We start from the raw sequence: 16,041 nt of genomic DNA, 5'->3' as shown, positions 1-16,041 counted from the left end.
ATTTCTTTAGAGTTCCGGTTTGTTTTACAATAGTTCTAGAGTTCTATATCATATATAACAATAGTTCTAAAGAAATAGTTGATTTTACTGATTAGGTGTGCTGCGAGAACGTAGCGCACCTTTCTTTAAATGTCTATTTTTTGGTATTGAATGACCGGAATTATTTAAAATTGTTGCATAGAGCTCTAGAACTTTTCAAGGGAGTATCAGAACTCTAAAACAAATGTCACATTTTTAAATATGGTGTGCCAAGTTCACACAAGTTATATAAACTAGAGATGTGCACAAAAAAAAAGATATTTGGTTGAATTAACTAAATATCTGGTCGAATATGAACGATCTAGAAATTCCGATTGAAGTAACACGAATTCTGTTTAAGTTAACAAGATTTTTGACTTAAATAGAATTCGGGTTACTTTAATCGGAATTTCTGGATCGTTCATATTCGACCAGATAGTTGGTTAATTCAACCAAACCTTTTTTCCGTGTGCGAATCAAAGATTTTTGATATCGAATCGAATCTCAGATTTTAATTTCGAATTCGAATCGAATCGATGAACTTTCACACGAATCGAATCGATTCATTGAATTTAACATGAAAATAGTGACTCCAGTATGAGAACATTGATCATGTGATATCAATTCATTTTAAGGTAAGAGATATATAATATATAATCGGTAAACGTATATGGAATATAGTTCCGGCCTTGAAAGGCTGTGCAACGACACATATCGATCCGACAGTTGTCGGTAAGAGTTTATTTAGAAGCCATTATCTTCTTTTAATATTTTTGAGGAAAATCTTAATGTATAACAAACTTCGCAAATTATGCTAATTCCCGTAAGATTGGATGTCTTTAATAGTTCTTCGTTAATGCTAATGTGCGCAATCTGTATTCGAATCTTTTCGGTTCGAAATTTTCATATTATTCGGATTCGAATAGTTCGCATATCTCTAATAGAAACTATGCTGAACAAATTACAAAAGGTTTTATCTTGATATCTCTAACGGTTTTCGAGTTATGAGGAAATCTATGAATAAACAAACGCACAAACTAGGAGCCTCCTTTTTTTGAAGTTTATTAAAAATCGCCGGGAACGCCGACCATTGCGAGCACGCAGCTTCGTATTCCGCCGAGCGCGCGAGAGAAGTGATTTTAAATTTGCGCCGAACACGCTCGCAATCGCTTCCCTCTTCTTCCTCCTTTCTCCCCTTCTGCTCTTCTCCCTTTTTGTCTCGGCCCACGAGACAAAACTAGAGATTTTTTAATGATCACGATGAGGTGGATATTCGAGATATATCGATGGGAGCGACTCGATACCGCGGAGCGCGCCTGTCAGCTAATATGACAAATTCTTTTGTGCCTTGGGCTGCTTCCATTTTGTCGTTATGAACGCCGATATGAACGGCCATGAAAAATGCGCTCCTCGTCGAAACATCCGACATCGATTCGACGTATAGACACGGGTCCTTTCTGTCTTCGTTCCGACGTACGCGGAGGAAGAACAGACGAGAGGATTATCTTGCGCGAGATGCGTCGCTCGAAATAATTAGAGGATTATTTCCTGAAAAATGTCTTGATATCGTCTATCGGAGAGATATACTCGGAAAGAGATATTACCAAACACTTCTCTCACGAGAAAACGTGTGGACGTGTCCCTCACCGATCGCTTCTGGAGATGTGTGGAGCGACTAAAAATATTTTGATACAAAGCTCTGGAGATAACTCGGCAAGATATATCGTGGACGAATGTCTTCTGTCTGAGAATGTGAGATGTACGAGATAAATATTTCGGATAACAGAGTCGTTCGTGATATTTAGTACACTTTATACACTCTACACATTTGAGTATCGCAAAAGTGTCATACGGATACGTGTTATGTTAGAGAATGAGATATTTTTGAAAAATGTAAGTGCACAGTTGGAAGTGTGGAAAACATGAAACAGCATAAAACTTGCCCGTAACATTTATTCTTCGTTTACCTCACATTTTCAAGATATCCACACACTTTCAATTATGCTGGCTTTTTTTTTTTAAATGATGTAAATTTCTCACGGTGTCGTTGTAACCTCTAAAATGCGAGAAAGCAAAAAATAAAAAACCAATACGTGTCTCTCATTTTTACTTGCTCGAAAATATGTGCAAATTGTATCAAAATGATAATGTACTTATTTCACTCGACAAAGATCTTTGTTCTTTGTAGCTGAACTAATGTAAAATTTCGGAACTTAAAAAGAAATAAGTACTCTCTTAAAATGAATCAGTCAAGCATCACTGAAAACAGTGAATATACATTGATTTGCATTTATAAGTATAGCACTGAAAGTGCTCAGTGTTATATTCATAACTGATATCACTCATTATTCACTGATTCATTTTAAGAGAGTAGTCATGGCTTGGTGTAAAAAGAAAAGAAAAGAGAGAGAGAGAGAGAGAGAGAGAGAGAGAGAGAGAGAGAGAGAGAGAAGCTAGTGCAGACAGTTCAGCTGCAAAGAACAAATCAAACATTGATTCCTACAATCGAATGTCGGTCCACGAATGTGAATTTGTTTGAGTTAAGCTCTCGATATCAGTTTGCAAATAATTTGCAACTATAAACACTGGTCTTAGCATCTATTTCGCTCCTCAGCGAGCTACGTGCGCCTCAACTTTTTTCAGACTCGCATCTTATTTACATACCTACAATTTATTAATATCCCAGTTATTTCGTTGAAAAGCCGCTCCGCAGAGCGGCCATTTGTCCGAGACGCTTTCCCCGGCGCATTTTTTTCTTTTCTCTCTTCTTTTCCCGATCATTCCCGTCGCGTAATACGAAATGCCTTCGCGAGCGTCGGCGAGCGAAAGTCGATAGGCGGCGGCGATATCGACCAACGTGGCGGTACCAACCGGCCGATATGACAATGTCGGCGCTGTTAAGCCGCGCGGCACGTGATAAATTCCCCCTTACTATTCCATGGTAAGAGCCGGCGAACGGCTGCGCTCGCGCTATGTCGCGCTACGCTTAAACTACGGTACTGCAGTTACGGCGGAAAGTTTCAAAACTGCAGAATGCAGCGGACGTGGGATTAGCCCGGCCTCCGGAGCCACTACCGGGGCCGACCATGGTCCTCCATGAGCCAGGCATTACCGCGGACACAAAACTTCGTTTGTGTTTGTAACTGTCTCCTACGTTTCACCTGCTGCGTCGTCCATTATACAACGAAACTCCGGCGCGTCTCGTCCATCGATGTGTGCGTGTGTATATATGTGTCCCATGTGTGCGAGTCGCGCGCCGTGGAGGAACGCGACTGCAACCACCCTCGTGTGCCTTCAATACGCCTATAACCACGTCAAAATTGTCGCGAGGAAGGAAGCGAGAGAAAGAGAGCTCTGTTATCACCAACAGTTATTTCTTCTGTCATTTCTTTGACCGATCACACCTACATTGAGAGAAAAGAGATGATTGACTTAACTAAAATTATAGTTACTTCTGGCGCCAACCCCATATCTTCTGGTTGCTCTAACACGGAAGTGGTAACAGCAACGTGCATGTAATATTATTAATTATATACTAACATTATAGTAGAATTTAACAAAAAATAGTTTTTTTACTATAACTTATAGTAATTATTTCTCTATGGAGTTACTCAACATTTTTTCCCAGCGCATACTCTGAGAGAAAAAAATACGAAATAAAAAGTATTTATTCGGTGGAAATCAATGACATATTTTTGCTTATACTAATACAAAATATCTTTCAAACAAAAAAATACACATTTCTATTCTAAAATATAAATAACATATATGAAAAGCGAAGGAATAATAAATTACTGTTGGATTATTTCCCGGCTAGAGAAAATTCTGGTAATTTTTACTACGAAATTCTCCCCGTTCTATCTCTCTCACGCGCGATTTTCTCCGATTGGATTAAATCGTTGTGGTGGGATCAAAAAAAGAACGATCAACGCGATTATACTTATACTCGCCTGAGCCTTGATACGTATTAAAGATTCCGGCGACTGGCCGGTAACTGGAATAATCCGATGAACAATCCGAGCAGGTATCGGTGTCAAACAACTATATTTGCGACACGTTTCTTATAAATGCAAATGGGGCATGACCGACGCCGATTGAGTTCGATTTCACTCAAATACGAAGTAAAAAGAATGTGCCGAATGTGAACACAGGAGGCGGATTATTATTTTATTGATTGCAAAAGAACTCTCGACTGGAGATGGGCCATTTTATATAAGATATAAAAGGTGAAGGACTTGAACTAGAAGTAGAGAAAACGGAGGATACACTGTATTTAATGATTTATCGACGAATTGAAAGAGAACGTTCATCGAATTTTTTAATATATTCGTCGCGCGGTATCTCACCCTGCCTTTCCCATTTTTACTCCGTTTTTCCATCCGTCGCAGCTCCGCCCTCGCGATATATAAAAAATATGAATTCGCAGCACTGTCAATCGCGAGTGGCAGGGCAAATGCGCGAGCTCGTTATTTTGCGAGCGCGCGACGAAATGGCTGCTGGAGAGATCAAGAAGATAAATATTACAAAACTACATTTTGCAGGCTGCGTCGAATGCTTTCTCCCACCTCCGCGGCCCCGCCGGTCTCCGGCCCCCACTGGACAACTAAAACGTATTGCAAAGTGACAACGGTACGTGACTCATTTAACGAGGGGTAGCCATTTAGCGGCAGAGTTTGCGCCGTGTCATGGCGTGTTTTTGCGCGTTTTATTAAACAATTTTACAAATGAAAGTTATGACTTTTCTAGTGTGCCACAAACCAGCGAGGATCTCTTTTGCATACTTTCATAAAAATGGAGAGGCCTTCGCGTATTTCTCCCCTCTCGCGTTTCTCCTCTTTCTCTGCCCCCCCCCCTCTCTCTCTCTCTCTCTCTCTCTCAATTCTTTTTAACAAATATGTGGTTTTTGCGCTTGAGGGGACAGCGTCCCAGGACGCAAATAAACTACACTTCTCTCTTCTCTCTCTCTGCCTCTCTCTTTCTGCCTTCCTTATTATAACACTTTATTACATTTTTTACAACGCTCTTTGGACGATATGCGTAGTGATAAGAGGCGGCATTATAACGCTACTCTGTGTGTCGCACGATAATCGTGAAAATTGCCAAATATCAGAAGACCTCTAATATAGTTCGTTGGATGAGGTCGGTGGTTTCATTGGCTTAAAAAACGAGTCACTTTACAGACGTGAAACCTGACAATTACGCGAAGATTAATTCAACCGCAGCAAACGGATGGATGAGGATGGCAGGTGCTTCGATTGAATTGACGTATGCGCTGATTAAAAGAAAAATTGGAAAAAACTCAGATATAAAATCAGATATAATGCAATAAAGTGAGAGTACATATCGGATACGGTTATTAGCAAGAAATTGAGTAACAAACAATCCTTCAAATAACGAATATTACGCGCCGACTTCTCAATAGTGGTTTGGATTTAGATTTAAGTTCGAACTTTATTTGAACACGTCGCGCACATTATTAGAAAAGTTCGAATTTAAATTCAAGTTTAAATTACTATGAATAAATCGGCTCTATGAATTATTTACTGTCTCGTTACTATTAATCTAAGAGATATACCAACTTTGGCAAACTTCGAATACATGCTTGGAGAAAAGGAAAGTGTTTGGTAGTTGTGACTGTAATTAATGAAATAAATAATCAGTGAAATGATTATAGCCAAGAAAATGATTTTTGTAGTGGTTGTTGTTATACACGGAAAATATTGTCAAAAAAAAAGATATTATTGTCAAGAATGACAATTTCGGCTTAGCCGCTCTTAGCACAAGAGATTATCGACGTTATCGTAGGCTCTTAACGCAACTCTGTTAATATGTCTTCGTATTAATTAACGTATTAATAAGCTCAAGTACAAGCACGGCCAGGCGGCATGTCCGTAAATAGCAACAATGCTGACCGAGAGACGGGCGGGCGAAATTCGACGTTCAGATAACGCGCGCTAACGGACTTTGAAAGTAAAGCTGGGAGGAAATAGCGTTACGTTTCTACATTACGGTGTGCGCCCGCCTGATCTCGTGCCCGTGCATGCGTGTGCGCGAGTACACGCGTACGAAATCATCCTCTAATAAACGTTATAGCCCCTATATCCCGGCCGCGCAACTTCGATCGTATTTGCAGCCAGTATTCGCCTTTATGCCGCAGCCGTTAGCGCGACATACTGCGAACGAGATGAACTGTGCTGTAATTATCGAACTAACCCGGATTTAGCCGGGCCCGGGCGCCGAGCCACCGATGTTTCGCGTTTCCGAAAATTATCCGAAATAATTCGCCGTCCGTCGTCAAACAGTCGCCGCTTTCACATCTTGCGCATAAAACGCCGAGAGAAATGAACGACGCTATCTCGCGGCAGCGGCACGAGAGATAGGTAGATTTATCTCAAGCCCTGGTGTGTACCCTTAAGGTATGCAATAATTAATACATAGCAGCCAATTTGTATGACCGTCCTAGTACATGGAATTAATTTTAACAAAAGTGACAATTGCAAGGTTACATTCAGTTAAAGCACAAAGAGCAATTAGCGCAAGGCAAAAGCAGACGGAGAGGAAAACAAATCAGAACAGAAGCGAATTCTATTCCTCGCCTCCCTCCCCAAGTCTCATTCTAATATTGCCTAGATTAGCAAAGAGGCAGCATCAGCAAACCAAGAATAAAAAGAATAGATATAAAAAATAAATGAAAGAAAGAATTTTTAAAAAATGAAGAGAGAGAGAGAATTTTCGACGTTTCTAAATTCGAAAAATGCAATCCGCTGGATGATTCATCGTGCACTTCGAACCCTTTGCGATATCGGGATAACGTTTCCCGCGCCTGTTATCCCGCGCTCGTGAAATCTGGAATATTAATCGCGCATGAAAAGTCACATTTTTCGCGGCAATTCGCGCCGCGAATTTTCACCGTTCTTCTCTCACTTCGCAGCCGCTCGTTGGCCGCGTGTGTCATACGTTGACTACTTCTCTTTCTCTCTCTCTCTAATTCTCTCTAACTCTCTCTCTCTTCTCTTCTCTCCTGTATGTATGATGTGAGAGAGCGGACGAGCGTATCGCGGCCGCCGCGCATTGAATATCCAATATGCGCGACGATAACGGCTATGAACCCGAGCTTTAGTGTTATGTCCCAAAGCAATAAGTCAAGCTGACGTATTGGGATATCCTAGACGCGCGATGCGTTTTCGCGCAACGCGCGGGATAATGAACGGTTCCAATGATTTGTGACATGTCTGACAGTCCGATTCCGTGTGCAGCTTAAGCGCGTCCGCGCGCGCGGACGCGGAACACGGTGGACAATAATTAATAATTAATATTTATGAAAGCATTAATTATTTCTATTGGAAATATCAATTGTAGATTAACGTACAAATATTGAAGAAATGCGCACACGCATTGAATACAGGTTGAAATTGCGAAATCGCCGTGACGTCTAAGATCAGTTTGGTAATGTTTGATTCGTCGCGATTGTTACATAAGATAGAAAATTATATTATTAAGATAGAAAATTATTAACGAAATATTATCCAGTTCCAATGAATTAACAATTTTTATGAATAAATGATCTACATCGCCTCGGACATTACACTGAGAGAAAAGTGTCTGAAAAATAAACAATATTCGATGGATATTAATAAGATATTCACTTATAATAATATGTTTCAAGTAAGAAAATGGATTTGTTTCCTAAAATCTTAGCTTTTCACGAAAGCAATTGTTTACGCTGTTTAAGTAAACGTATTTAGATTTAAGTTAGTATATTAATAGCACTGACAAATAAATAATTTTTATTACTCATATATTTCTTCTCTTACACAATATAAACTTCCAACGAGGTTTTCCTATTTTCCTTTTAACAGCCAAACCTTCCATGAGAATTTAATAGCAAAATTCTTGACAGAGAAATTACGGGAAGATAACGAATCTTTCGCGGCAACTTGATATTCGACGAATTTGTACGACTGAAAACGCCACACATAGGGAATTCTTTTTCCTTTCCCTTATTTCGTCTAAATTCGTACGACCACTCCCGCATTTTTGCGTCAGAGATAACGTCAGAGAAGACGTCGAAAAATTCTCTTTAATCGTGACTCGTTTCGCGAGTTGGCGCAAATAAATAGAATCGGTTTCGACGTTATCGATACGAGGCGGGTAGAGGAAGGAGGGACGATAGGGGGGAAGAAAAAAAGCGAAATGACGTACGCGCGCATGCCCATTTCGCCCGCGGTATCCACGCGTATCTCGTCGTTTAACGGTAATGTCAGCGTCTCTTTCTTCAGGGACAACAATTAATTTGCATAAAAACATAACGGATGAGCGGTAAACAACGAGAGCGGCTGAGAGTCGGCAGGCGCGCGCGCGGCGCAACACGCCAGAACGAATCGGTACAATGCACGGCGGCGAGCCACTCGCTCGTCTGCGTCTGAGCAGCTATTAGATAGTATTGTTAATTCATCGTGCGGCTGACATTTCATTTACGAGGGTACAATGCCGCGGCGAGAGGAGGCCAGGTGTATGTTAGACGATACCACGTCGCCGTGTGCGCCGCGCCTCGGCGTATGTCGACGAAAAGAGGGAGAGAAAAAAAGAATTAGTACGCATGACGTCCTCCACTCTCTTCCTCCTCCTTCTGCTTCCACTCCTCTTGCTCTTCTCTCGGTGCTTCGCTCGGAGGATCCTTGCGAGATAACTCGCTCGTGAATTTTTTTATCAGCACGTTACGTCGCGTAAACCAACGTTCTCTCGCGTCGTTTTCTCTCTTTTTTTCTCCCCCTCTCTCTCTCTCTCTCTCTCTCTGTCTATCTCTTTCCCTTTATAATTATCACCGAATTTTCAATTCCTGACTAATAAACTCAGTTATCTTCCTCTTTTATACGGAGTTTTACAATAAAAATTAATATAGAAATTTGTAACTGACATTTTTATTACACTGAGAAAAAAATTTACTAAATTTAAAAAAAAATATTTGTTTGGGTAGTACTGTGAAAAGACATTTGTTTAAATTAAATAATTATTTTCTAAAATTAAAGAAACAAATTTATATTTAAAACTTCTTTATTTAATTTTAGAAAATAATTACTTAATTTAAACAAATATTTTCACAGTACAATCCAAACAAACGTTTTTAGAAATTTAGTAAATTTTTTTCTCAGTATATTAAAAAAACATTGTGAAATTTGAAAAAATTTATATGAGAAAGAGGAGCTATAATATTCCCTCTCCGTATACTATTTGAGTGAGTCGTTGGTAACAACAAGTGCAAGAGATGCCGGTTGAATGCACCGAGAGACGAGGAGATTACTCCCTAATAAGGTACTTACGATGCATCCCGACGATTGCACATCGCTACTTTCGACACTCCCGACGCCGATTTCCGCATGAGACTCACTCCCGAGCGTCAAAAAACACACAAAACGCTATCGATCGGTATGTTGATGGCGATTGCTCGACGCGAAAAGATCGAAATTTAAGACGGTTGCATGATAACAAAATTTTATTTCTGATTAAACTAAAAAAAATTGAAAATCAAGAAGAGATAAAGGAAGAGCCAAGTACTGGGCAATTGGGCGCAAAAATGGAGAGAATGTTGGAATCTCACATATTAACTATTATTACTATACTATAAAATACTATAAAGTAGTAATTACTATAAAATAATAATAATACTACGATTACCATGTTATTATCTATTAAATATTATTATAAAGTGGCAAGTATTCTCTCTCTTTGCTTTGTTAATGTAATGTATGAGATTCCGACATCCTCTCCATTCACAATTTTCCAACGTTCGGCTCCTGCAGACCTTCCTTTTATCTATCCTCGATGTTTAATCACAGAGTTTTTATACTTTGATTAAAAAAACTCGAAATTGCAGAAGTTACACGTGTACTTGCAAAAATCGTATGTTTCGGGTCTCCTAAAGCAAGAGAGAAAAGTTTGCGGATGGAGAACATTCGGCGAACACCTATAAATCTCCAATTAATTTCCGCGCGTTAAAAAAGCTCTCCATGGAAGCTGCGTTCTCGCGGAATTACAAGAATACCATCGGCCGCGCGCTTATATGTGCTCTAGAAGCCATTTCGCCGCGGGGGAAACTCGCGGTTGTCTCCGTGTGGGACGCGTTCTATGAGATTTTTCAATCGTTGAACGAGACGAGCGGCGGCGGCGACGCGCGCTCTGGGACAACAGCGAAAGATTGCAAGAGACTGACAGAAGTTGAGAAGCGAGTCAGAAGAGAGACAAAAGAGAGAAAAAGGGAGAGAGACAGGCAGCCGGCACTTTTCGGAAGTCATAAAACTTGCTCGTGCAACGCCGTGACGCGCGAGTTACGGGAGAACTGGCGCGCGCTTCTTCGGGGACTCACCTGGATCCGTGCAGCGGCAGACACGCGGCAGGGACAATAGGACGGCGGCGGCGATCAGAAGTCCTCGAAGTGGAGTCGGCTCGGCGCTGGTGGCACCAAGGACTGGCATGTTACTGGTGACCTGGGCCGTCGGCACGCCGATAACTCGCTCCTCCTCATCACTAACTATCCGCGGCCCTGACCGCATCGGTCATCAAGCACGTTCCTGGCATCGTGATGGTCGCCGGGCGGTCACAGCACGCGTCGATCTCCTGAACAGGAACAGAGTAATCCGTGTTAATCGTCCGCAGACACTCCGGAAATGTCAGGGCGAAGCGGCGCAGAGCGCCCCTCGGCTGCGCTTCGCGGCGATATTTTCGCGAGACTCTATAACAAACCCTAGCCCCAATATCGCGATCCTCTCTCGCGTCACGTTCGTTGCTCGTTCTCCCTTTCATTTTCAGACACACACACACACAATCCCGCGCGGGCGCACACACATTCTCCTTCTCTTTCTCTCAGTACAGCAACGGCAGCGCCCGTTGTGTTGTCTCATCGATAAGTTTATCTCGCGTCTCATGCAAGAAGGTCCAACGAAAACGGCCGCGGCCGTTATCGCGAAAATGTATTGTGGTCTGGACGCTACAATGGAATTAACTGCCGAGGTAAATTTACCGGCGAGGCGAATAAAAGGAAGTGAGCCTCGAGAGAAAGGAGAGGAAGGTGATAGGGTGGACTCTCTTAGTCATGAGCCTAGACGCTTCTCGGCGCATTTTTCTTATTGGCAGAAACGAAGAGAAATGTTTTTTTACGAAAGCTGCTTCTGAGTAGACTCTTTATAAGTCAGAAGACACTCTGATGGTTGGACACCTGATGGCTTTTCTGAGTGGAAGCCACATTTAGTATGCCAGTAGACCATAAGAGGATCAGATAAAAGTCCTATTAAAGACTCTCATAGACTTTAAGTATATTTAATTTCAATTGCATATTAAGAGCTTCAATTTTCAATGAATCATCATTGAAAGTTTGATCAAAATTATGTACAGTCGGTCACATTATTTTTTTAAAGAGCTGAGGTCAGCTACTATTACAACTTACTTAGAGCTGATTTTTTAATAGTGTTTTAAACATGTGAATATAAACTCTGTTTAAATATGTCATGAGATCGAAATCTAACCTATTAAAGTTCATCTACAATGGAATTAGCAGTAGGCAGTAAGAAAATTGACCAACTATGATTACTCTTGTAATTGATCAATTTGCTTACTATTTACCCAGACAGTACAATGTCCAAAATCGGGCCATAAGACGTTTTTAAAACATCTTTAAGACATCTTCAAGACAAATTTATAAGGTATTGTCTTAAGAACGTTCTAAAGACATCTTATGCCTCGATTTTGGACATTTGTGCTGTCTGGATACGTTTTACTATTTACTGCCAATCCTATTGTAAATGGACCTGTATTGAAAAGTTGATCGTTAACCCTTTGTGATATGACGAGTCAGCGACCCATCTTTTCTCGTTCAGTTTTTCATTTTGACGAACTTCTCTGTCTCTCTCTCTCTCTCTCTCTCTCTCTCTCTCTCTCTCTCTCTCTCTCTCTCTCTCTCTCTTAGCGTTGAGTGCGATGAAAGTTCCGTCGTCGTCAGTTTCGCGTTCCCGGCGATTCCGTTCTCCTCGAATATCGAGCTAGTCGGAATAAAATCGTTCGCGGATTAGTCGCGCGATATCCACGGGTAATCCGTGTCACACTCACGCCGGCTGTACACGGCTTGGAATAGCGGAATTGCGGAAACGTACTGTGCCGCCCGACGTGAAATTTTAATTGCGTCGGGCTGCTATTAGTGAGCGCGATCGTTTTGAGGAGAGTGGTCGAGAGTGCACGTCGTCGTCGTCGTCGTCTACCGGCGCGCCGCAGCTGCAATTGTATCGCTCCGCAGCGAGCGCGTAACTACGAGAAGCTGGTTGGCGACGTCGTACCCGCACACGGCCGCCGTAAGTACGCTCCATATGCTGCAGCTGCAACATCGCGTCCACGGATTTCGCGTCACGCCTCATGCATTATTCACGCACACACACATATACAGAAAGAGAGAGAGAGGGAGAGAGAGATTCCTCCCCCCTTGTTCTCTACCCCTACTTTGGCTGGAGGTGAAATTATTTTTGGTCGGCATTAGCGGTATTAATTTCGAGCATGGCTGTTGCTGCGACGCGAAACTCTTCGAACTGAAGAATAACCGCCGACATCCGGTGCGTATTCAAATGCGTCCGCACATTCCGCGTTTTGCGATCGAAGTGTATTCTATGGCGTGATATACATGTATAGATACTGATTTTCGCGAACTAGATCCAAAGAGGCGAAGATATCTTTCAGACTCGAGTCTGAAAGATGTCTAGACGATTCTGTCTAGATTTTGGAAGGATCATACATGTGAAAATCGTATTAGACTAATACTGAAAATTGAGGATCGCGGATTGTAGAAATTACAATCTCATGAGACGTGTACAGTCGACTGATTAAAGATTGCAAGAAATGAAATGAAAGCATTCATCAATAAGATAATACGGATTATGAATGCTAATAATATTTATTAATTTAGAGGACTTCAACTAGCTCCCCGATTAACTTAATCGTCGATTAATTCCCTCGTGACCAGCAAACAGCCATTGGCTAATTCTGGTAGTTAAAACGGAATCGATCGACGATTAAATTAATTGTAGAGCTTGATAACGTCATCCTAATTTAATAAATTGATAAATATTATTAGCATTTATAATTCGTATTATTTTTTATTGATAAAGACTTTTATCTCTCTCTGCCATTTCTTGTAACATTTTATGTACGTTTCTTGCAAGGATTCTTTCTAATAATACCTGTTTATTTGGACAGAACACGTGTCTTTCTCAGCCATTTTCTTCCAAATGATGAGGCGCCTTATCTTGATACTTATATGTCTTTAATCTACTCATGAATAGCTATAATCTTGTTAAAAATTAATTTAAGATTTCGAATGCCATAAAGTTGGCCGCACTCTGCTTGAGAATTTTACTGAAGCTTGTTATGTTTTTTTATTAGCAAGATGGATCTTGCTTACAGTCTATTCTTTTGCTTGTCCTTTAAAAACGTAGTTAAATTGAAGGAGATTCCTATAAGAAAAAGAAAAGAAACTATAATATTCTCCTCGTGTAATATGATCTTTGCGTGAACACTTTCAATTAGAACAGTTCACAACAAAGTAGGTATCTTTGATTGGGCTTATTCCGTTGAATTTAGTTCGATACGAGTTGCTGTTCGCGGGCGTAGCTTCCTCGATCGTTCGGTTTCCGCGAAAGAAGCCCGCGTGCAATTAAGAATGAATTAATGATCCGCCGGTGTCCTTTTACCGCGGTCGAACACGGCGCATAAATATGCCAGGAGGAAGCAGCTGTAGACCAAGGGCGTTACATAATTCCGGTGCTGGCGCGACGGCCACGAATTATTAAATTATCGCCGAGCGATCGCTCCAAGAGGAAGCATTACCCTATAGCGAGATCGAATCGTCGTGATCGATGTGACACCGCGCGCGTTAGGAAAGACCCCTTGCCGTTAGAAGGTCTCTGGCTGGGAGACCACTTGTTAGAAACAAGTGTTAGAAGCTATAAGATGTGTTGCAATGCGTATGCATCGAGATCCATAATGGAACTCGCGGCTAGGTTGCTTTGAATATTCGGTGGAGCGCGAGAACGGAGAGCTGTTGGCGGCGGCTGAACGGATGGGGTGGGTTTGCACCTTTCAGCGAGAGCGAGCGGGCAAGCAAGACTCCCGGCGAGGTTGGAGTTACAACGAGCTTACAGCGAGTTACAACGAGCAAGATAATGGAAATGTACTTTAAACCGGGGTCGCCCCGATGCTGAAAAAACGAACAGCTTCACCGCACGTGGGGGAGATCGTTAATGCTTCTCGCATATGGCGCCTTTTTTCCAAGATAAAGCGCATCCACGCGGTCGGTCGGTCGTCTGCTCGCTCGCTCTTGCGGAGCCACCACCGCCAAAGAGACACCGCCTAGCCTCACTAATTATTTATAATTATCGATCGCTAACGAGAGCCGCGCGGCCAGGAGAGATCGCATTACGCGCGCAGCTCCGAAGCCACCGTGGACGTTGCAATAAGGCTCGCTCGTTCTCTCTCTCTTTGTTTGCTCTCCCGTCTGCTTGCCCGTTCATAAGGGCCATTACAGCACGGTCGCGTGATTTTGCAAAATTCGCCTAAAGGGAGAAATAAAGAAAATTACGTGGGCGACCATACATGGTGCGCGTCGTTCATGCCCGATCGCGTACTTCTCTCTTTTTCTCTCTCTGGCTCTCCTTGCCCCCGCTTGCTCCCTATTTCGTCTTTTCTCTCTTTCTCTCTTTCTCTCTCGGACGTAAGTAGATGGAAAATTTCCAGCGTAACGTGTTACGCGAGCGAGTGTTACGACGGGACTGAGATTTATTCACGGCGGAAAGTTATATCCGGCACTAAAGTTTCAGCTCCGTCGGCTTACACACACACACACACACACACACACATACACATACACACACACATATATATATATACAACATGACTTACACGCGCGAGATATCGCGTCAATAATATTTACATTTTAAGTATCTCCTCTTTAATATACGGACCGGGGGTTGAAAACGAAACGAGACACGGCGTGTGTGCCCGGCCCCTTCTCAAACGCGCGCACGTCTCTCTCGAGTTCCTCATCTGGCCCGTGTTCCTCCCAGACAACGGAGAATTCAGTTACACTAACGGAATTATTTTTCCCGTGTTGGTCACTCCGAGCGTGATAAACGTTTCAGTACGCGGCGGTTAAAGCCCTAAAAATTCCTGCTTCATGGCACACCACCTTGGTCCCTTTTCTTGCGACGGGCCACTGCGGCGCAGGAACCCCTTGGGGAGAGGGGAGAGGAGGAGGCGAAGGGTAGAGGACGAGAGATTGCCGAGGGTTGGGATCTGCGTAGTGGACCAAGAGTGGTGGATGCAGAGGTGGAGGTGATGGAGAACGAGGCGGAGGGCGAAGGAGCGCGCGCGCGGTCTTTTGTGTGCATTCGATAGCCCGTGCAAAACAAACAAGCCTACACGAGACACAAAACAGGATCCACGATGCAGAAGCGAGTCCCGCTTGTCCAATGGACGTTCCTCCTTTTCTTCACGGGATACCGAGCACCGTCATTACCCGGTATATATACGGATAGCACGACGCGCTCCTCCTTCACCGAGTGAAAGAGGGAATCGGAGGGTGGGACGGGGTAAACGGTAGGATTTTGCGATGCAAATTTCATTCCACGCGCTCTCTCCCTCTCCTCCTCTCTCTCCTTCTCTCGTTCTCTCTCCCTTTTCCGTCTACCCGACCATCCTAGTCAGCCCTTTCCACCTATCTCTTTCCTTTTATTTCCTACTTCTAGTTTTCTTTATCTACGACCGCCTGCCCCTCTCTGAAATCGTCTCGCAGGAGAGTCCTCCCTTTTTCTCTTTGGGCTCTTTTCCTCTCCTCCTCTTCCTCATATCGCCGAGCAACCCGACAGAGTTATCGCGATCGCCTCGCTCGGGCGGACACGCTTTTTCGCGGTTCGTCGCGATTTTCAAGGAACAAGAGAGAGAGAGAGAGAGAGAGAGAGAGAGAGAGAGAGAGAGAGAGAGAGAGAGAGA

General features: G+C 42.7%; 2 protein-coding genes across 7 annotated transcripts in view; one reads left to right on the top strand and one right to left on the bottom strand.

Annotated features, from left to right (window-relative positions):
* The window catches only part of LOC116842225 (discoidin domain-containing receptor 2), a 380,754-nt gene that overhangs the window by 188,177 nt on the left and 176,536 nt on the right, over positions 1-16,041 (bottom strand). For 5 of the 6 annotated variants that reach the window (XR_004377695.1, XM_032811123.1, XM_032811124.1 and 2 more), the window contains one exon: positions 10,382-10,632. Coding sequence is in view for 5 of the 6 variants with exons in the window: in XM_032811123.1 (XP_032667014.1) it covers positions 10,382-10,568 (187 nt within the window). In the remaining variant the exon portion in view is untranslated. Of the gene's footprint in view, positions 1-10,381; positions 10,633-13,235; positions 13,611-16,041 lie in introns of those variants that run through there. The other variant, XM_032811126.1, reaches the window with a different exon arrangement.
* Positions 1-16,041, top strand: part of LOC116842229 — a 425,064-nt gene that overhangs the window by 345,774 nt on the left and 63,249 nt on the right. The window lies entirely within an intron of this gene.

Source organism: Odontomachus brunneus, unplaced genomic scaffold (assembly GCF_010583005.1).
Source record: "Odontomachus brunneus isolate Ranch 3 - 2012 unplaced genomic scaffold, Obru_v1 Obru_scaffold_023, whole genome shotgun sequence".
NCBI lineage: Eukaryota > Metazoa > Arthropoda > Insecta > Hymenoptera > Formicidae > Odontomachus > Odontomachus brunneus.
The sequence above is the reverse complement of the archived record's forward strand: the minus strand, read 5'-3'. Positions and strand labels throughout refer to the sequence as shown.